This window comes from Homalodisca vitripennis, chromosome 6 (genome assembly GCF_021130785.1).
Source record: "Homalodisca vitripennis isolate AUS2020 chromosome 6, UT_GWSS_2.1, whole genome shotgun sequence".
NCBI classification, from domain to species: domain Eukaryota; kingdom Metazoa; phylum Arthropoda; class Insecta; order Hemiptera; family Cicadellidae; genus Homalodisca; species Homalodisca vitripennis.
In genome coordinates, this window is record NC_060212.1 from 57,927,778 (window position 1) to 57,952,023 (window position 24,246).

The 24,246-nt window shown below is 32.2% G+C and overlaps 1 protein-coding gene across 1 annotated transcript in view; it reads left to right on the top strand.

Moving 5' to 3' along the window:
* The first annotated feature begins 1,202 nt into the window (after nt 1–1,202).
* The window catches only part of LOC124365393, a 78,714-nt gene continuing 55,670 nt past the window's right edge, over nt 1,203–24,246 (top strand). The window contains exons 1-3 of the mRNA XM_046821370.1: nt 1,203–1,358; nt 1,891–2,230; nt 10,394–10,543. Of these exons, the coding sequence (XP_046677326.1) occupies nt 1,892–2,230; nt 10,394–10,543 (489 nt within the window). The 5' untranslated portion in view covers nt 1,203–1,358; nt 1,891. The remainder of the gene's footprint in view (nt 1,359–1,890; nt 2,231–10,393; nt 10,544–24,246) is intronic.

Sequence of the window (24,246 nt, forward strand, 5' to 3'; positions counted from 1 at the left end):
TGTGTATAAAAAAAAATGTGTTGCGACATGTCTAATATGGAAGGTATCGCCAAAAATCATGTTAACTTTACAAACACACAATAGTTTCAGTAACGTTTAATAAATAATGAAAATTACTTCATGATGGTCATTACTGCTCATATTTATAAATTAAATTATGGACGATTTAAAATTTTTTGTATTCTAGGGTGCCTGGAAACCACAAACAAATTATAAAGAATGCATGCTGCACGTACATTTATTGTATTACAAAGTGGTCTAACATTTAAGCTATAATAAGTTCAACCAGATATATTAATGACAAACATACATCATTACTTAGCGCCTTCAAATAGTGTTTGGCTATTCAGTACACGAAATCGTCTAGTAATTGCAGTTTATCATGTGCAGGAACTATCTTTTATCTTCCAAATTTAATTAGTTACCGCTTAAATTGTTCAATGTAAATCATTCTCAAATATTTCATAAAAATCAGTCTAGCCATTTAGGACTGTTAATTTTATATATTTATTTATTTATTTTGTATCATTTAAATATATAAAGGAGGTTCCGAGCACCTTTTAAGCTGTATTCTTTTTATGAGGAACTTATAAAAAAAGAATAAGGATGAGAGACGATAGAGTACAAGGAAGATGGATCCGATAAAATGGGATACGGTCATAAACAGGATTAGAATCTGCACTATCTCCAACTCAGAGCCAAAGTCAAAAGTCTAAGACCGCTCAGCTATCGGCTCCCCACCCCCCTCAAAAATATCTATTAAAAAGCTTTAATATGAAATATATTTTAGTATTTTATAGATTACAAAATCTTGGTTCTATCGAAATTGTAATGAATTATTTTATAGCTTGTACGAAACGTGGATTTGATTCGTGTTGAAAATAATGGGGAATTATGAGTTTGCATGAATATAAACTAGTGCAATCTTGAAAATGATTTATTGGTAGTGAAAAAGTTCAAAGCCACTGAAGGTGCCGAATCTGTATTTGTTATCAAGTTACATCGACGAAATACGTATTGTGATAGCAATGAAGTAATAGATTATAGCTCGGTATCGCTAGCAGCTGATTAGATATAGAGATATCACAGTTGTCCACTATCTGAGCGATGGTTCTCGGCTACGTGTTGTGGCTCATCGTGTCCGTAGCTGCCTTCAAACTTGTTCTAGCAGGAACATTGCCTGGTACAACTGTTATAGCAACGATCTAAGGTAAATATTCATTAGTGATCATGCTTATTTCGTGTCGGTAAATCTGTTAGTCCTCAGCTACGTGTTGTGGCTCATCGTGTCCATAGCTGCCTTCAAACTTGTCCTAGCAGGAACATTGCCTGGTGCACTGTTGTAGCAACGATCACAGGTAAATATTTTCAAGTCCAAAATCCGGTTTATTGTTTGTAAATTCATTACTTATTAAACCCCTTTCAAACTGGTTCTTTGAAGAAAGTGGCCTGGTGCATTTTAAGTGTTTTAATCTAATTAAAGTTACTTTTTTATTTAGTATGGATAATTTCCTCTTGTTTATGGATATCAGTAACAGAAGTGCTGCTATATAAAAAATAGTGCATATGTATTTACTGAAAGTTTTATGACATGTCATAATCTCTATGTTTGTGTAATCTTAAGATACTTTATATATACTATGTATAATTACCATGTATAGTTAGCATGATGTTTATCACAGTTTTGAATATACTTTACAAATTTGTATAACAATAAAATTGTATTCTCTGTTGAAGAATAAACGTTAACGAAAAAACTTAAAATATAATTGATTTGTATAAATAATGGAATAGAACATTCATTTGATTTAATATAAACAATTACGTATAATAAGTCCGTTCATATTATATGTGATTAATTATATCACTAACTGAGTCGATAACTTCCAGCATGCAGACTCTAGTGACGGTTTTTTGGACAGCAACAATCCTTCTGGAGGTCAAGACTCAAGAAGATGAACTGTGGGATCCTTGGGCAGATAACTGCGAATCCATGGTCCCCTGTAACCTGACTGAACCCCAGACCGACCCCATGCCCTACATAGTTACTCTCAACAGACCATACATCAACAGCGATCAGGCGGTGTCCGTCTATATAAGAGCACTACCTCCACTCAGTTTCCAGGGGTTCATGATTCAGGCTCGGGACGACAAGACCGGTCAAGCTGTCGGAGAGTTTGACACAGACAACAGGAAGGTCAGCGTTATAAATTGCTTCGGCAGGCCAGATGTAAGTACGTATTATGATCAGTATAAGTGTGTGTAAGATCACTTCTAGTACTTAGATTCCAGGTGTTCGTGAGTCAGTACCGTCTTAAGTACGTACGTATTATGATCATTGTTTGAATGAATCGCCGTTCCACATCACAAGGTTTGTATGTATTTTATTTTGGAGTAGCCTTACATTAGTGACAGTGTTGTATGTATAATACAGATTAATAGATTGTCTTACTGTTTATGCATCTCAATTGAAATTGCGTTTTAAACGAACCGAAGCACATATACCAGGATCTAATTGTTTAATTTATAAAGTGAGCATATTGAGCTAAATTTTGAAACAGCTGTCCAATCAATTATATAATGGTAAACAATAACACATAATTTATTACCTAAAACATGATAACAATCATGTTGTTTGAAATTATTTTTTCACAGTTAAAAGTTAAATATTTTTTGTAACATTTTTCGTAATTTAAATTCATAACCCAGTTTTTATAATTACATTCTAATTTTTAAGAAACGAAATATAATATACAGTAAAATTAGATTAGTTTGTATTTATTTCATGTTTTATTATACAACTTAATGATTAGATCAACTTTTAGATACAGTTCCTTTATTCTTACTACCTTAATTTAATGAGTATTACACATACATCCCTTTTTTAAAGCACTATATATTACAGTTGTATAAATAAATCTAATTATATACTCATCCTGCCAAAATAAAACATTTCGAACGCCGTTTATTACAAATAAATTCGTCACCGTTTTAATGATTCGCTCGTTAACAAAATTTCTTACAGTTAAATATAAGAAACTATAGCATTTATTTGCAGAGGGAAGTTCCAGTGAAAAAGTTAAGCCGAATAAGAGATGTGTACCTTATATATATGGAGACAATGGCGAATATCATAACGAAATCTTTCCACCCCGCCATAACCCAAGTAGACGTCACATGAGCAAAGGTCGTACGTGTCTCGAGACGAGACAAGAGGCGGGTCGCAGTCGCGAGTAGAGCTCACGAGGACGTGCACCGGTAGAAGACGACGACGATCCCTGGCCGAGCAGAAGCAGTGTGGGGAAGTACAATTGTTCTAACCAAATATATTATTTTATTATAGCTTTTTCGCGAAGTATGCCGTAATTTGAATATGCTGAATTAAGCCGAATGCGTTTTTCAAGGTTTAGGACTTTGCCAACATGTCTTTTTGTTAGTATTACTCATTCAGTAGGGGGTTAGACCAGACTATTGAATATTTAAGTAACATTATTATTATTATATCAGTAATAGGCTATATAAATTTTTATTTAAGTTGCTAATTATATCAGACTAAAATCAGTTCATCAAAGATGGCGAGGGAACAAATCTAAGTACACTCCCTGACCATTATACTGATTGATTCGGATATTCCCTTCAGGGCAACAATTTATCAATTAATATAAAATTAATAACTTCCTATATTTCCTCACGCTCTGGTGGGTTTCAAGTGTTTATTTTATTCCCTCACCAGCTTTAAAATTATTAATTATGAACAGGATTCAACAGATGTAACATGAATGTAGATACATGATAAATCCTGAACTATAGTTTTGGTGTCAAGTTTAAATCTGTATGATGACATGAAAGAACATCCTTAAATTAATGAATGGTTTAAATTACAGCTTGCTAATATTATATAAAACACTTTTCTCCAATTTTATACTCACTATTTTTAATGTAGCAAAAATTGAGGAAAAAAGAAAAGATAGAATTTTATACCTGGTCTTTCCCCCAAAGGTCTAATTTATTCATAAGTGGACAAATATGTATCTTCAGGTTAGATTAATATTATAAAATTTAAAATTAACTACGCTTACCAGTTTTACACAATAGTGAATGCGCTTTTATTTATGTAATTGCTTTATTGAAATTAGATACGAATCAATGCGTATATTTTACAAGTGGATAAAACTGATTGATTTAGTTGATTATGATTTCTTCTTTCTGGTAAAGAAATCTGCAATATTCATCCTTTTGCAAAGGTGCACAGTTTAATTTATTGATTTTATATTTTTAAATATTTTGTTAGGAGTGGGTAGTAATTAATTTTTAATTAAAGTTCGTTTATTTGTCAAGCATTCCTGCAAATAATATGCTGATCTCCAAAAGAATTCTATTTGCAATGAATATGTATATTAATATGAATATCGTGTATGTCATGTATGAATATGTATATGAAAGACTAGTAATAAACTTATAATTAATTGCTACTTAAATTGTAACTTACACTACATGCAGTTAGTTACATGTTTTATTTTATGTGTACTGAGATAGGTAGAATTTGGAAAAGAATTTTAGTTGTTTGTAATAATTTTATTGAAATATTATCCTTAAATCACAGTCATGATCTGAGGGTGAAATTAAGCGAATAATTTGTAAGACAGGTTGCTTAAATTTATTGAAACATGTTTTTCATGGGTTTGAACTAATACAATAATTTAGAGAGTTACGAGTACAATTAAGGTACATATAAATTAAATTTATTTGTTAAAATTTGTTTGTGTCGTATGGAAAAAGTTTGTAAATCCTATTCAATTTATAAAGTATAAGGGCAATAAACGAAGGATCTTATCTATCCTTATCTTGTCCTACAATATTGTTGTGTTCTTTGTAACGTTATGCTTTGACCCAAATTAAACATTTTATGATTTTTTAACTTCTTATCGCAACAAACAACTGATTGACAACATAAGCCGGATGTCTTTTATTGATTTTTAAGTTTAGATTGGCACAATGATAACAAGGGCACACGCAGGAATTGAAGACGTGTAACGATTGTTTGAAATTTTCCATTGGTTTTCCTTTTAAATCTTACACAATAGTTACATTTTTTCATCTATACTATTTAAAGTGTTTTGCAACATACACACACACACACTAATTAACATATTATTTATCACTTTAAAAAATAAATTGTTCTTTTATATCTTTGTAACGAGATCGCAGCAAAAATATAAAAACAAAACATTAGATTTATACCTGTCTAAAAGATGCAAAGAAGTAATAACTGTTAGATAAAGTAGTTATGTTTAATTTTATAAAAGATTATGTGATTACAGGCACTGTGGAAACTGTTAGGTTTGTTTCATTATATTTGCACACACCTTGAAGTTAAATGCAGTTGTACAAGTTAACTGTGAAACATCAAATTAACCGTTTTTTACAGGGTGGGTTTTAATTTAAATTGCGACATGACACCCGGGATTTTGAAGGTTTAGAATGTTTTATAAGACACGGGTTTATTTACAACTTTGAGTTCTGTAAGCTCTTTCTAATTCTTTGCCAATGTAGTTGTAAACTTAGAAACAATGAAATGGAACACAATATTACTAACTATGCTTTAAGCCAAATCTTCCAATGCTGCAATTGTTATTGTTGGTAAAAAACAAAAATGTTTTGAAACAATTATAACGCGTACAATGACAAGTTGATTGAGTACTCGTGACTCAAATCTATACAATTACATCAGTTGTCTCCCTCATGCTTTATACACTAAACCCTTCCCCACCCTTATAATAAACGTTTTACTTTACGCAAACCCCTTTATTAATAAACTATTTTATAAATAATCAATAATTCTGCAGATCCAGATACTAGGAGAGTCGCACACAAGGCGCTTAAGATTGTATTAACTTCGCCATAATTCAGAGATTAAATAATAAGTGCTTTAGAATTTGTTGTTTACTTGAGCTGAAAATTTCCTTTATTACAAAACCAATAAAAATTCGTGTTCCTGTGTTTGACTCTAATATTCCACGTGGGACCTATATTTATCGTTGTTGCGTCTGGTCAGCTGAATATATATAGATATATCATTTTCTTTTGTTCAACTAACAATATTGTAACAAGATTTTGGAACGTTCCTCGTATAATCCAACGCATTCAAATTGTAATAGACTTCAGGCTACTCTGCGAAGTTATTATACAAGCATAATAACTAACATTTGTTTCTACGTCATATTATATTGTCAGCTATGCCATCTTATTGTGTCAAATGTGTTGTATAATTACAATGGTTTACCGCTTAAATTAATAAATAATTAACTTAGGAGAGCATTCACAGTCACAATAATTTTTTTTAAATTTATTATTCGCGTTTGACAAGAATCGTCTGTCTTAACCTTAATAATAAGGGACATAGTGTCCTGGTAAACTGATTGTAATGAATATAAATACTCAAAGGTCTATTACAGTACCATAGCTACATTAAAACCACTCACAAAGATTGCACATACTAAGCCTCCTACCATCCATAATTTTAAATTGGTGTATCGATAGTATTTGCGTATAGAGTAGTTATCTTTGTCGCGCTATAAAGTACCAATATTTAGTTGCATATATATAAAAAAAACATAAAATAAACGTCGAAGGAAAAAATAATTCTTCAAGTAACACCAGAAGAAGCGGCTCTGTATATTCGATGCCCTCTCGTCCGTCAGGCAGTTTTTGGACATACACATTAACCACTAAACAATCCAAGGAAAAAATGTATTGCCTGGTCTATTTGACCCAGATAATACTTTGGATCAAATTAAAACTTTACTTAGAAGCTTTACCGAGGAGAATTTAAACTTGATGCGGTTCCACAAGGTGAGACTAACTTACAAACAAAATTATTTAATCTCCAATGCTAACGACACCAAAATAAAAATATATTACTGACAACTGCAAGTGCGGTAAGTTTCAAAATAGCGACCGATTAGGCACATTACAGCGCCTAAGGGGCTTGCCCTCGGATAAAAAAAATTATACACTAATGCCATAATGACTGAACCTTGTGTTATAGAATTTGTTTATGTCTCCAATTACATTTAAACTAATTAATGGAACTACTAGAAAATCTATTAACTCGGCCCATTTATCACAATTAAAAATAATTTTTCTTGAAAAAATATTAATGCCTAGAGGGTAAGGAATCTTGGTTTGAGTTCCTTCATTTGTTGATATTAGTATTAAGTTTCTGTTTTCCTCTTCTCATTTTTTCACACATCTTTCGGACTATTTGCCGAACTAATCCAGAGCACCCACCACTTGGTCTAAGGTGTGTTTCCATCTAATGATTCACCTAGAGTGGTGGATATTCTGGGTTCGGTTAATGTCCGAAACTCTTTGTTGTGGATCACCGGGATTTATATGAGTGGAAGGAGTTTTAATTTTGTTTGCATTGGAATTTAGCAGCAAATGTAGTTAGTCTACCTCATTTGGATTGTTATTTATTGGTTTTTTTTTTTTAATTTTTTTATTATTATTGTTATTATGCTTCCATAGAGGAGGACACCTTCCACTCTTATAAACCTTTGGCAGCTGTCCTGTTACTAGACCAGGCAGACGAGTGTCCAACAGCAAATCACACTACAATAATGTATTTTCACCTGCACTACTCCTATCACTTTTTCCACTTTTCATCTTTTCTTATTAGGAATAAATTGTAAGTATTTTATTTATTAAGAGGTTTATAATATTGTTATTTAGGTGAAATTTCATAATAATGTTATGTTAAGGAGGGGCTATAATATTTTTAATAATGTATTGTCATGGCTATTAAGATTGTTAATGGAATAGTCTAAAAATGGGCCCTGAAGGGGAATTCTTTAATTAGTTTCGTCATTCACCCAATAAATATCGGCGCACGTCTTAAAAAGTATTTACAAATGGGTAGTCAACTATGTTTTTTAATTAGTAAATTAGTTTATTTTGCACATAAACGAGTGATTGACCATACCCAACTCTCCCTCTTCTGTACCAACTGCTTGTTTTCACAGTTAGGTTTAATTTCATTGTTTGGTTTCGCATGTGCTTTCGTTTGTTCGGTTTGGCTTTTATTCCAATATATTAAAATGTAGCATGACAGATGCTGAAGGTGAGTAGGCTTTGAGGTTTGTGAAGGAAGTCCGAATTCTTTTTAACTAATTACCAGCGTGTACCCGCATTAATTTAAAACAAGTCTAATTGCACTCAAGTACATTTACATTACAATTGGAGCAGATAGGTGTGCACCTTGGTTAAACTCTATCCTTACCCAATACCAAGTCTCACAAATATATACAGATTGATAATAAAGTGATTAAATTTAATTCAAATGCAATGGGTAATGGGCTAGTTTCCCCAAAACATGTTAAGGTGACGAGTCCCAATAGTTTATTTCACATTGAGGACCGTAAACAATACCTAATGTTTACGAACTGTTCCTGGACAATTTTATAACCTTATGAATTAATGGCTACTTGCCATTTGTGGCGCCTTGACTCACCTTGTGGTACCACCCGAATAAAACACCTGGCTGCAATCTTGGGCAAAAAACTGATTGCTGACCAACAGTATTACTTATCTAAGTCTACTATCCTCGTAAAATCTATACCAAAACACTCTGCCTTGGTGCACTTCTATCTTCTCTAAGAGGCCTCTTCCTTAATGGGTTTTCGCCCCAGGGGGTGGTAGTCCACGCTGGTAATCAGAATGTGTCAAGTTTTATATAAAACTCGAGTCTGCTCTGTCCACGGCATCTGGTACAGTGCTCCCCCATTATTAACAGGTACTTTTACCTCCCAACTACTGATAACCTCACGACTGGTTGAGTCGGTCGCGTTGGTCGCCGGGAGTTCTCCTCGGGGAGGTCCTGGAGCCTCGTCACGGCACGTCGTCGTCAATCTTGCGTTCCCGTCGTAAATTCAACCAGGGGTTATCTGCTCCTCACTAGGAGAGGGGCCACCAAAATTCCGAATTCTCTGCTGCATAGGCATTCTATTTAGTTAGTATGATGATAGATCAAATGGCATATAATGGTTTCTTAATCCATCCTTAACCCTAACCCCTTAAAGGTCAATCTACTCTCGTGTTTCATCGCCCATATAGAGGGAGGTTGTGGCGCTAGCCCCGATGTTTTCTTTTGATTGCGCCTTAACCCAAGTAGACGTCACATGAGCAAAGGTCGTAACGTGTCTCGAGATAAGACAAGAGACGGGTCGTGAATAGTTTTCACTTATTCAGTAGGGGGTTGTGTCAAGGTTATTGCATATATAAATACTATTATTATTATATTCAGTACTATTATAAATTGTTGTTTAAGTTTTTATTTTTAACAGTATAGAATCAGTTCATCAAACCTGACGAGGGAACTAAAACTAAGTTCACCCTCTGGCCATAATACCGTTTTTGAATTCCGATATTCCCTTCGATGACCGACAAATACGATATAAGATTAAATAACTTCCATTATTTTGTCAAGCCCTGAACGCTTCGTATGTAATAATTTATACACAAGTCAGAATAAAGTGATCAATTGTTGAAAATCATCAAAATTTATATAAAAATTACAATTTTTAAAAATTAGTTTCATTCAGCAGAATAGTCCACATAGAATCGACTGTTATATCGAGAAAATTAAATATAGAGTTTATGATCAATTAATTGAGTACAAACTTAGATGTAAGATTGGCTATTAAGTAGATTGCGAGTAAAGGACTGAAGTCCTCGCCATGTTTCAGATATTTAAGATTGACCATAACTCGAAATATGTCCTTAGTAAACGAACGTTTGATTAACAATAGAATTTCCTCTCAGTACAACGCAATATAAAATTATGCTGAGTTTATCAAAGCCGAAAGTGTGCCTTCAATATTTATTTTCCCATCACAGGAGCGTACGCTGCATTTATAGGTGTCAACACGTGTGCAAACATAGCAAATATAAATAGACACGTATAGCCTAATTAAAACAAAAACGTACATTAATACCTTTTATACTATAGTTCTTATATCTTCCAGCTGAGTGAGTTTTATCTATTATATGAAATGAGAAAAATATTGCGTATTATTATAATAATGAGACTATTGCATATCCAGTGTGTGGTAAATGAATTACTTAAGTAGTAAAAGAAAACTGTTTGGTAACACAAACATTAAGGAATGACTTAGATTTATCATAAAAATCACCGATTATTATTATAACATTTTTAATATACGCATAATTGTGTTTATTTTCCAGGATAAGAGAATAATGAAGTAGCAGCAAGTTCAATTATCAGTTAATTTATTTAGAAACATAGGACTTATAGAAATTTTGAGGCTGTCTCGTAAGACAATTATTATGAAATATGACAAATATGAGTATATTAAGTATGTTCTATGGTCAGAGCACAGCCATGCACGCTGACGATTCCCCCAAGACGGAGGTGACGGCCAGATGGGCGCCCGAGGATGACAATGACGCTAACCGTCACATTTTAGTGAGTACATCACATGTGTGTATCCGCATGATAGGAGGAAGTTCATGCATTTCTTTGGTACGTTAATGTATTTTTGTATATAAACAGGATATAGTTTACTATTGGTTTCTTACTGATCCCTAGAACAAAGATTCTGGTGATTCACATGAACCTTGGAAATGTCTAATTACCATCAGTACGTTTATTATAACGCTTTTATACCTTATTATTCCTACATATTATTTACAATTTGTTACTCTTCTTTGTAGGCTATGTGTTATTTTTTATCACATGTGGCCTATTCTAATTTGAACCATTTTATAATTACATTATAAGAAATTGTAGAAAATAAAAAAAACATTCACTTACCATCACTAAAAACCTTGATAAATACAGTGTATAATCTAGTAGCAGGTTTGATAGAAACTGCATCTAAACGTTGTAGAAGATTTGATAAATTTTTAAATAAACTTTTCTAATATCCGTTTTTTTGTTGATTGTCATTAAACGATATACCACGTTCATGAAAAAGTAACTATTATAACCATGGGTTGTCTATTATATTTGCATGTATGTATATAAATTAGTATATTTTATTAAAATGTAATATTTTTCATTCTTCAGTGTCACAATTGCTGAAAAGGTTTAACCCTCTAGGGAGGTTCTGGGCTTGCCAGCGTACGAAAACACTTCAAATTTTCAAGTGACTTCTTGAAGCCCTTTCTTCCTTTCACTCTTCAAGTACTTAGGAGAGTTCTGTACACTATGCCAACAACTGTTTATTTAATAGTAACCCTTCCATACTTTCCACAAATATACCAGTCAGCTTTATATACAATAAAACACATTCCTCATAAATAGCCACAAAAATGTATTCACAAACACCAAAATAATTAAGCAAGATTGATTGAACCGAAATAAAATTTTATAATATTTTAAATTTAATTATGCATATACTGGTAAGAGTAATGCAATATAGATATGTTTGGAACAATTCGCAACAAATGGAATATTTTAGTTATTATTTTGAGTAAAATATCAATCCAGTTATATTTATTAAAGGATACATTTTAATAATTTAATAATAATTAAAAAATAAATCTCTTTCATAATTTAAGAGTCAGCCAATATTATTTGTCAGGGATATTTTTTCAGGTGTAGGGAAAAATAATTAACAGTAGTTTATAGATAAATTGTAATTAATTAGCGAAGAAATGAGATGGAATGCTGAAGGATGATATTATTATTATTAGTGTTATTTAGAATGCTGTCATTGTACAAGAGTTTAAAAAAAATAATATTATCAATTTAAGAAAAAATACAAAACAAACCATGCAATTATACAAAGGCGTATACCCAGTTGTAGACTTAATATCTCATATACTTTTTACAGTGCTTCAATTATTAATATTAAACGCGATGTATTTTAGATCATCTGTGTAGTTTAGTAGCGAAATCTCAAAGAGGAAGAATTTGGCAGCTTCGCAGGAAAAGGACTTTTGTAAGTCAATTTACTGGATGCGTCTCTTCCATTCTTATAACGCTACGCCTTTGCGGAAAGTATAATAATAAAGTACGATACAGCATGTTAAGGAAACCTTTTCGTTCCGGTCAATACTTGCTTTCTACATTGGCGTATTTCCACCGCATATACTTGGAGTTTCTTTGGTACAAATTAAATACTTGCAAAGGAAAAATAGCACCCGTAATTTTAACCACAAAAAAGTAAGAAGTATAATATAAACGACCAATGGTTATTAAAAATATAATCCCGTTGCAAGGATTATTTAAAAAAATAAAAGTCAGACTTTTAAAATTTAAAATGTAAAAGTAAAGCTCACAAAAACGAAACTTAAATCTTATTGCTGGAAAAGAAAACCCTTTTATTCCCATTGGGTCCAGCAACCTAAAGTTTCAGGAAAGGTTTCTCTCACATCATGGTTATTGACGAAGAACCATAAAATAATAATTTAAAGAACCCCATGAGGGTTATAAATTTTTATATAGGGTTATTGTTTTATTACACCATGTTGAACACGTTGGCAGAACAGAACAGTTATTATGAGGATGATTACCGATAGCTATAAACTCAAATTAGTTTTAACGTAAAATACAGAACATTTATCATATGTTTACACGATGGCAGAGATAAACAGTTTTTTGAAGGAGATTGTCAGAAGTTATTATACAGTTAGAGTCCAATACAGAACATTTACCAAAATCCATTAAGGGCAGATCTAATCAATACAATCGATTCACTAAATGTAAAAACCATAGGGTTCGTGCAGTCAACTATAGAGGCGGGCCATTGTTTATTGAAAGGTTGTTACTTAAGTTAATAATGTTGATTGGAGTGTAATCTTAATTGATAATAATAATTAAAGTCAATTATCGAGCATGGAAATAAAGATTCTCATTATATTTGGGATTACTATTTTTAGGTGTTATTAACAAATCAATATTAAAATACCTTTGTTTCAAAATGGAAGTTATAAAAATGTATTATTCCTAAACCCACCAAAGGAGAATTTCCTATTTTATTCCGATTTCATTTCACTTAAATCTATACCGACGTATTTTTTATATATACTATTTGTATTTATAGTGGAAAAATGCATTTCTTATACCCACTAAAAATCTGTAAAATCCTAAAAGATATCTTATGGTGCATATAATTTTTAAATCACTCCATATCTAAATCGACTTTTGGGTTTTATAATATTATTAATTTCAATTTTTATAATAACAGCCATCATCGAGCCATATATGTAAATAATTACAGTGGTTAATGGGGCAGTTTTTAAAGTATGACAGTTGCATGGTCTAGACAGTTGTAAGGCGTGACAATTTCGGTCAGTATGTCAGTTGTACACAAATGGGTGTATTTCGCTTGTGAGTATTTCGCATCCTTTCGCAGGGTGTAATATTTGTGATTTACATAAAATATAACTCTAATCTATAAAGTACTTTCAACTCGCTTTGAGATATAATAGCTTTTAGACAATGTTTTGACAGGGCTATAGACGTATTTACAATGTGGTTTATTGGACGCTACAAGTACAGAAAACTAAAATTAGTACTTCAAAAGTATGGATAATTTTTAATCCTTATATCGTACACTGTACCGATCCTTGCTTTCTGATTTATGGTACACTTATATCATTCATTTTTTCTTAATTCAGTCTAGGAATGATAATTGAAATTATAGAATTCTTATTCCTATGTAATTATTTTGTATGCTGTGTATCTCCAAGGCAAAACGGACCAACGATCCTCTCAATAAACTTTCCTTTCATTAAAACTTGAAAAAAATTTTACAGACTTTACTGGTTATCTCAGTTTTATTTGTTCTTTCAGCTTACTGTGTATATTCATACTAGGTGTCAAATGATACTAATTTCGAGTGTCTAATATTAACTGATTGTTTGAGTTTCATCATTTGCTTCCGGATATTTAGAAAAGTTATACAAAACTAGTGAACACTCGCTCCTCTCGCTCGCGCCGCGCACAGCACACAACTCCGACGGATAGTGTTTTCTTCAACCAATAATTCAAACATTCATAAATAATTGTTTTATTTATATTTACATTTTAGCGCTTTATTTTGCCTATTAATTATTCCTATAATTATCTCAGACTTTTGAATGTTAAATATGTTCGTCTAAATCTATGATGTACTTGATTTTTTTTGATTGGAGTATCAACCTCACTTAAACATCCAAAAATACAGGTACCCTAAATTCCAAAGATCATTCTTTGCACGTTCTTGCATAATATTAGTAGGATCGTTATTGCTAGGGTAAACAAATATTAACCTTGTACTTTGTTCGTTATCGCTTTTAAAATTTTTAAGACTTTAATATGAACGTTTAAGTGTAAGTTTGGATTATAAATTAATTCATCTCAGTTATTATACGTCAGATTAAAAGAAAAAAATTTATTTCTAGAATTATTCGGTCTCATTTGTGAAATTTATTCTTACATGTATTTTTATACCCTCGTGACATTTATTATGAGAGAGGCTGGTATTATGCTTTCAGCGTTTATAAAACAATATTAGGAAATGTTGAACATTATAAATATTTTAATTTCTATTTCAGTACGTGAGCCATATTGTTTTTATTAAGAATACTGTCAGGTGGCATTACCATGATATATATAAGTCCAGATACGTTGTTTTTATTTAAATATCTTGCATAGTTTCACAAAAAATATATAAAAATGCACACTAGCCATGAAAACTATGATCGTTGGTTGGCGTTACTACATTAAATTTAAAATTATAGTCAAATTTTATTTCCTACATTAAAATAAAAATCACACATATAACATTCATAAAAATATCGCATTAGCTAAAATTTATTTATGAAATACATTACAATATAGTACTAAATTCGTTGATAAACAACATTATTAGCCCTCTTTAAAAATATAACTGAACCTTATAGCCACGTAAGCAATATATTAATGTATTGGTCTTGGAATACAATTTTAGTATTTAATTCTACCTCTTTTAAAATTGATAACCATTATAATGGAGGCAATAGACACCTTTTTTTACTTGCAAGTAGGGGTCAAGGGGCGGCTTAAATTGAAGTTATTTAAAAAATAAATGTGATTTGTATATTCTTACGGTTAACCTAACAAATATCGTGTATTTTAGTGTAGGCTTACACACAGGTAAAGCCGTGCAAAAGGTCTTATGGCTAACAGTAAAGATAAATATTTGCCCAATTAAGATTTGGTTTCTCGTCTCTGTCCTGTAAGGTCTGGTTTTTCGATTCGAAAGTTCTTAATAACAGTGTTTAAAAATTTAAATTAATTAATAAAGTTAAAGATTCAAGTCTAAACAGATGTGACATAAAACTACGATATATTTTATGAAGATATTAAAGGCTTTTTTAAATAGTTTAGTGATTTAATATTACAGTGTTTCAAGTTAATGTTGGAAACAAACGTTTATGGTTTTCTGGTTTCTAAGTCTTATATCAGAGATAAGTAAATTGAATATTGTTGATTAAAAATTAAAAGCATTGAAGTCTAACAAGTATGATGTAAGATTACGCACTATATTATTGAGATTATTAAGAGATTTCAATTACTTAGTGAATTAATACAACAGTGTTTCAAGTAAAAAGGTTGGAAAACACGTTTATGGTTAAAATTGTTGAGTGTGTTATAGTTAATTTGTTTTGTTTTTTTTGTTTGTGCTCCTTACAACTTTTATCTCAAACCCCCCCCCCCCCACCCCCCCCCCCCCCCACCCCCCCCCCCCCCCACCCCCCCCCCCCCCCACCCCCCCCCCCCCCCACCCCCCCCCCCCCCCACCCCCCACCCCCCCCTTAACCCCCCCCCCCCCCCCCCCCCTTTTTCCCTTAGTACAATCCGATCTGAAGTGATTATTTTTGTTTATTTTTCTCTATAATTATATATTTATTAGTCGGCGTTGAATTAATACCTAAAATCAATGTCGTAACATAATTATAAGTACTAATTTTACCTCAACCAGTGACATCCAAAATCGTCAAATCGTGAATCCGTATTTTAGAGAGCTTTTCTTCGGTGTTTACCGAACGGAAGTGATTTTTTTTCTCGATAATTATATAGTTAGTCGAGTACAGTTTAATGATAACAAAACATCGTCGCCCTAACTCAATCAAAAATACCACGATAACTGATTTCCGAAGTAGTTGAAGTTCTAATCATTAGAGTTTTTCATGTGTATTTTATTTCTGACCGAAAGTGATTTTTTTGAATTTTTTCCGATAATTATGTACTCGTCTACAGTGTACTGATACAAAAAATCGTCATTACAACTCATTCATAAATACCTCAATCAGTGAAATCCAAAGCAGCCGAACTTCTAATCAGTAGAGTTTTTTCTGGATGAATTTTCCGACCGTTAATTTGACCTGCGCCCGAGCAACGTAGAAGAAAATTGCCCTCCTTTTCTAAAGGGTTTTCGGCCGTCAGTGGCCCAATGTCCCCGAAGGGCTATTTAATTTTCTCCACATAATATAGTTTTGTCAATTATACGATTGAGTGAAGCTCTGTTTTGTTCTTCCTTCTTTCTTATCCAGTGAACGCAACATCACATTGGTGCCTTCTACTCGGCCAGAATCGAATTTCGTAAACTTTCTGTAGCTATACAAGAAAATTTTGTGGCAACCGTACTAGAGTTTCTGTGAGGGTTGAATTTGCCTATTACATCCTTCCCCATTTCTATAAGGCATAGTTTACTAAAGCTCCATATTTTTGGTACTTACCTTTTTTACTAGTGAACTCATTGGCAAATAACACACAAAACGTCCCCCGGATCTCCGGTTTCCGGACCCCCCCCCCCGAACGAAATTTCTGGCTACGCTACTGCCTCTAGGCGCACCATTTTAGCAAGGCGCAGTATCACTACTCTACTTAACGGAATACTAAGAACATGACTGGTTGCACGAAAGAAGTCTGCGTCTCTTATTTATATCGCATGTACATTATAACAGCCAGAATGCCGAAACTGTCCATTATTATCACCAACCTAAACAAACGTATCTAAATTTTAAAAATTACAATAACTAATAGTAAAAGTATGGACAGTTCATAGGTATACAATATACATGCACATAAACAATCACAAACTATAAACGTGTTAAATGACAGGAAGTACAACAGATACGATATTTAGCCATCCGCGTCAGCAGTGCAACGTAATAGGCTTCTCCCCATAACCTCACTAATCCTGTAATGAAGGCCTCATGAATATTTATAACACCCGCAAACAGCCATTTCCGCTCTTATCATTTTCAATTCCCCTTCATATATATTAAACGAAAATACAATAAAAGCTCTCTTACATTGTCCACATACAAACACGTAAAACACTGCAAAATTCGCAATAGCTGATTTACTTCAGTCTCATGAATATTTATAACACCCGCAAACAGCCATTTCCGCTTCTATCATTTCAATTCCCCTTCATATATATAAACGAAAATACAATAAAAGCTCTCTTACGTTGTCCACATACAAACACGTAAAACACTGCAAAATTCGCAATAGCTGATTTACTTCAGTCTCATGAATATTTATAACACCCGCAAACAGCCATTTTCCGCTTCTATCATTTCAATTCCCCTTCATTATATATAAACGAAAAATACAATAAAAGCTCTCTTACATTGTCCACATACAAACACGTAAAGCACTGCAAAATTCTCAATAGCTGATTTACTTCAGTCTCATGAATATTTATATAACCCACACACAGTCATGTCCGCTGCCATAGTTTCAATCTCTTCTTATTCTTTGAGAGCATTATTATAATGCCTTCCTTACGACCAACGATAATAATATAATCGATTTTATAAATTGCTTGGATCTATCTTGTATCTTTATACTAACACTTCTAATGTGAAAAGGGATGGTGTCTTCAGTGTGACTATTATTGTCATTTCTTCAAAAAAGTCTCAATCATCAATAGCAATCATGTATTATGTCACATTAATAAAATATTGTAACAGCGAACCACCACGAATGCAGAAGACCTCTATAATACCTAAAGGTTTAGTTCCTGATGGTCACAGAAGCAATGTATTATACTTATTTGTAAAATGCAGAACTAGCGTGCTAATGTTATCTATTAATATTCTTAATTATAAAAAAAGGAATTATTGCGTAATGTAACATTTTGCCCAATATAAAAACAATTTAAATTTTATCTACAAACAACTGCTGTATCGGTATTGTTCTGTAATGTTGCTGTTCCAATATAAGCATCTGTTCTTTAACCTTGTAACAAGCTAAACTCCCGTATACAATTACGACCTTTTGCCAGCACAAAGTCATCTGCAGATCTTCATCATTTTAAAGATTCGTCATGAGAATTAAAATTTCCACACGCATGTCGGACACATCTCGGAAACATACAACACCAACATAGAAATAAAAAACATAATATTAAACCCATATTACCATTGTTGCTCTTCAACCATCTAGGATGATAATGATACATCTTAAACGATATTTGCGCAACGTTTGTTAAAGTTTGTGACAAACTTGAAGTATTAAATTTTACGCATGAGTCTCCTTGCTGGTAATCTAGTGCTCATGAATATTAATAACACTCAAACAGCCTTTATCCGCTCCCCCACGGATTACAATGCTTTCTGTTTCCCTACTGGAATATACCGCTTAACCTAATAGAGAGTAACTTAATTGAGAGTAAACTATGACAATTACATCCAGGCGTTTCAAATTAACAAAACTAATAGTTTTATAGTTGTTAAAATTGCCTACAACTTAAGGCTCTGATTTCTATTACAGTGTTTGTTTTCTCAAATAGGTATATTATTTATAAATACACGTAATAGGATAACATTAAAAATATTTCTTTTAATATGACGCATAAGTTGCAAGATTGGTTACAATAATTTGATCCCCAATAAACAGGATCATAATATCACAAGAATTTCTATTCTGATTTCAAGAGTACTGATTATCATATTGTACAATAAGCAGCATTATAAACGTCACATGACATCGTGTAAAGTACCAATCTTTACATTGTACAATCAAAATGTATAATACATAACCTCAGCATAAGGAACTGAACGAGCAGTTTCAGCTGACCTCAGCTTTATAGGCACAAGAAGTGCCACAAAGTCAGAACATGAGGTTATAGTAGTAATACTCATGTGAATCAAATTTTTTAATAGCAGTAAATAATAATTAAGGACTGTACATTTTATGAGCAACAACTTATATTCAAGCGTGGAGAAACTGAATAGCAGTTTCTGCTGCTAACAGTTTCTGCCAAGTGTGAGTAGCAGCTGTTAAATGACAGACAATCAAAAAGTTATAAACGATCTAGGCTGAGTGCGCTACAGTTTATAAATAATCCCTTCTGTGTCAGCGTGGTTAACCGAGCTTGCGGTTTCCGCTGCATCTAGTTATTTGACTTGAATAAATACCACAATAGCAGGAATCTATGTGAGCTTGGATATTGACAATAGTAATGTGACAGAAATTCCGAGTGGTAATGAACTTGGCACCAAAAAAACAAAAACAGAGTTCATTTATCCTTGACTATTTATATTATTTTATAGTATTCCTTAAGTACCTGTGTATTCTGAAATTGCTTGATGTAAGCTCATTGATTGTAAGCTGGACCGCCTTTGCTAATTAATCTGGTACAGATCTAACAACGTGTCTACTATGTAGGCTGTCATCTCTGTTATTTAACTATTTATTTTATAATATTTATTGTTGAATGTATTACCATGTACCAGCACCCGAGAATTATAAACTTGGATACAAATACAGAAATGTACCAATCAGGCAAACACTAAATTCCAAGTAAATAAATATTGATGTTCTTGAAAGTTTTAAGAACACGTGTGACGAGAGCTTTGTTATTAGTTGGTTTGTATTTTTTTTGTTCCGTTGGTTGCTATATTAATCGAACAAAATAATCTGAGGCACGAAAAATGTTGAAGAATTGCTGCTAGTAGTTATAACAAACCAGCGGTGTGTTTTGTTGAGAAATCCTGAATTTTTAAATTTCTCGTTGACCCGTACCTCTCTACAGTAGAGTTCCAGCTGCGTATGTTTACTACTCTCACCAGTTCGGTAAACTAATTCCGTTACAGCTCGAATTGGGTACTACAGAAGATGTAACCCTAGAAAATGTTTTCCGAAGTTGACAGAAACGTTTGTTGTACCAAAGACGTTTGTAGTGTACAGAATCTTAAACATACTAAAATAAATAATTTAAACATTCAAATATACAGCCAAATTAAATGAGAGCTCTACTTGAACTTGAATATATTTTTTTAATATATTTAGTGTTCAAGTAAATATCTGTGATTTTTTTTTTTAATTATAAAATGAAGTGGTTTTGTTTTACAGGGGACAGCAAGATAAAGTGTGTAGGAAATACGTGAAACTTCTGGTTGTGTTGGAAACAGTCCAACCTGTTTCAAGGTGTTCCAACTTTACGGAACAGCGTGGAGCTCTAGGTATTACATTGAGGTATGGTCCGGGGTTAAGTAGGTAATACGGGACAACGAAAAATTATTGTTCCTTCTTTAATGTATAACACGTATATTGTAGGATAAATCATATCCATTGTATTAGCATGTTTGTACTAAATATACGTTATTATTTTTTTGTAGACTGGTTCAAAGTCTAAATATGCTTTAATTATATTTTCTAAATGAATTATCTTTTTTTTATGGAAAGACATTTTAAAACATTTTTTTGCACTATACTTAAAATATGCTGTGGCAGGGAGTTAATTTATAATATAATTTTAATCATAAAAACAAAACAGATTTCAATACATGTACTGAAATTGAGAAAACTGAAAAGTAAATATAACTTTAATTTGACGTGATAAAAAATTAATGAAAACCAATAACACCAAATTTTTTAAGCTGGATTTTTATGGAACGCGTGTATTAGACAAACAATTCTATAGTTATATATTAGAAATATTTTCATCTTATTGCAGGGTCTTGTAAATACCATGTGTAATGTTTCTAAGCAACGAAAACTAATACTTTCAGATTTATAACTTTACATCATCAGTGGTATTATTTAATTCATAAAACAGTGATTTAAGAAAACTATGTCTTTCTAAATAACCGTATTCTATCTTCATGTTGTATCTTTCAGTATCAATTAATTACTTTTTAGGGTTCTGCACAGCTCGTGCACCTTCAAAAGTTTTGTGGTAATTACTTTTAGTGCCTTTTAAGTTTTCAAATTACATTTTTTTTGTTTTTAGTTCCTTCACTATTCATTTTAGTATGAATAGTATATACCTGTAGTATGAAAGTCATTTTTCGTTTTAAAAATTGTATTATTTATCATTTTGGGAACTGATGTTGTGTATTCTTTCCTGTAATAATTCGATTTCCATGCTTGCTCTTCGTTGCTCTAAGTTATTACAACAAACCAACACAGATAGCTCTAAACGTGTTTAATACACGATTCCCTTCAATAGAGCCCAGTTAATTATTACATATATCGTCCACCCGCTCACTTACTTGTATATTATTCGCTCACAAATATGGTTTTGTTCATTCCCATTATCACGACTCATTGTAGAGCCACCCCAAGTAGGAAGAACAATATCTGCCAACTACATTTTTACCGGTCCCGTTACTTCAACAAACTTTCAAAAATTTTTGTTATATAAAGAAAGTTTCTTCCTCTTGGGAAAATCCCTCAATAATTCCATAAAAATAGCACTATGCTATTCAAAATATATTTGCTTTATTCTTATTTGTAAATTGAATCTCTGCTTACGAAAATATCCGCAATGCGTAAATACCATAATTTAAGTAAAACCCATTATGATTCTGGAGATGTTATTAGGAGTAAAAGTATTAAAATGATCAAAGTGACTCAGTCAATACCGTATGAGCAACAAGAGTTTTCCGATAAACGCTAATTTGCAAATTATTGCTTGTTACGAATCTCTGTGACAGTTAACAAGACCGATAGTGTCAATGAGATTCGCACATCAAAGAGACTCAAGAGTAATATGGTTTCGATTATGTAACACTCACACGTAATTCGGCAATTAATGTCAGTATTATAGCGAGGTTACATGTGATCAGTGGTAGACAAATTCGTTTAAGAAACTTAGAGATCGTGAAACAGATACTTCGTAGATTGAAATGGTGATACACTTATCTATATTAGTGTGTAGGTTACATAACATTTATGTTTGGTTCAAGTCCTGAATCATGATAATAGTCATTATAGAGAGCTTAAAATAATTAATACTTCCATGAGGAATATGAGTTATCCAAACCTAAAAAAAGAAAAAGAAAACACAAGAAATTTCAATCATTGAACAAGTATTTCCAATACTTGCCGTTTTCAAGGAATAAATATTGATATTGAAGAAGGTAGGAGCACACCAATTTCACGTATCCACGTGACAGCATGCACTAAAGTTTCATTCAAAATTTTAATTCTAAGGCCCAATTGATTCCTTAGATACGCTAAAGGGACTTGCAGTTCAAATTTCAAACTCAATCTTGTTGCCCAAATTTTTTCAAATGATATTATAATATAAATAAACAGATATATACATATTATAGAGGTATATGTCAAAGAAGAAGGATACCTGCGTCTTACTGACAGCAATATATAAATATTTAAAGTTTTAGTAAAATTCATACTCGAAAACATCTTGTGTCGAAACTTCGCTATCGCTCAGCTAAATACGTAAACGGACATTTACCATTATTGAACTCACTGTTGCTATATAAAATGAAGCTTCAGTTCAAATGTAAAATCTACAGGTCAAGTCCCTCTCTACAAGTAGTGCAAACACATAAACAAGTAGACAAATGTTAATTTTTTCCAACCCTAAAAACTAGTTTTAAATACAAAGTATATTTTAAGATGGAGTCTAAAATAGTAGAGATGTCTTAACTATAACTATAAATATTTAATATTGCAAAACAAAACTTCGATTTGAATATTTACTATGAAATAGGAAACTTGTTTTTTTTCACATTGAAGTTAGTAGAAACAGAAATTTTAGACAATTTTACAATACTACACATAATTTAAGAAATGTATAACAGGTTATAAAAATGCCAAAATAATGGCTTTGATAAAATGTTCTGTTCGTCCTTCAAGCACATTAGTATCTCTCCAGTCTAGATGAAGAATCATTTGATGTATATTTTCTTATCAGTCCTGCAAATGTCAGTAAGGAACCTATCGTCTTCAGATAAATACTAATTGAACGCCTCAGAGAATCAACTAGACTTCGGCCGTAAGACTGTTAATTACCATATTGCTATATAAATCTTCGTGTAGTGTGTAAAAAGAGCAGTGTTCAATTAACCATCCAATACATTGCATTACGCTTATATTTAAAACCCTACTGTATATTAAAAATATTGTTCAAATCTAGACTTCTTACAGGATTTTATGGCAAATAATTAATTAACAGTATTGTGTAATATACAAACCCATATAAAACAATATACACTGTTAAACAATCAACAAATGTTCTGTAATTCCTGTGGCAAATGGGACATACAGTTTTTATAGTATATACTAAAAATCATAGCAGGTGTATTAATTTTATTCCCGTTATTGCAGTAGAAATAAAAAAGTAAGAATTCGCCAGAAGAACCATATTATTATTTACGTACTTTATACCACAGTGGCGTAAAAGGCTTTTCTGAGGTTACATGCATAATTTTAAACCTGTAACTCATTTCATTCTCTAGTCTTTTTCGGACAAACAGACAGGCAGACAATCCTACAGAAGAGAGACGTTTATAATCCCTCGTTAGACAAAAGAGAAATTGCGACTGCCTTCTGAGTAATAGGCTTTAATGATATCATGGATGGATATACCCCATCGTAGAACTCACTTTGATAATGTAGAAATTAAGTCTTATGCTAAACTTAAAGTCCTACAGATGCAATCTCTTTCGAGATATCATGTCTGATTGTTTTCATTCTGTTAGGTTTCATAACAGTGTTTTAAATTATACATATTTCTATGAACTATAGCTGGTGAGCTTCAGGAGAGAACCCAAAATCAGATCTTTTACAGACTTTTAACATGAATTCTCATTAAAACTATTTTTCTGTTGTATATATAATTTGAAATCTACTCCAATTATGTGAGTACATACACCAAAATACGATTCTTTGTGTGAATTTGTTTGTGACGATCAAAGGATTGCGAAGAAGGATTTTTTTCCGGCAATGGTCCTGTTTCATTTATATAAATAAATGTGTTACATTAG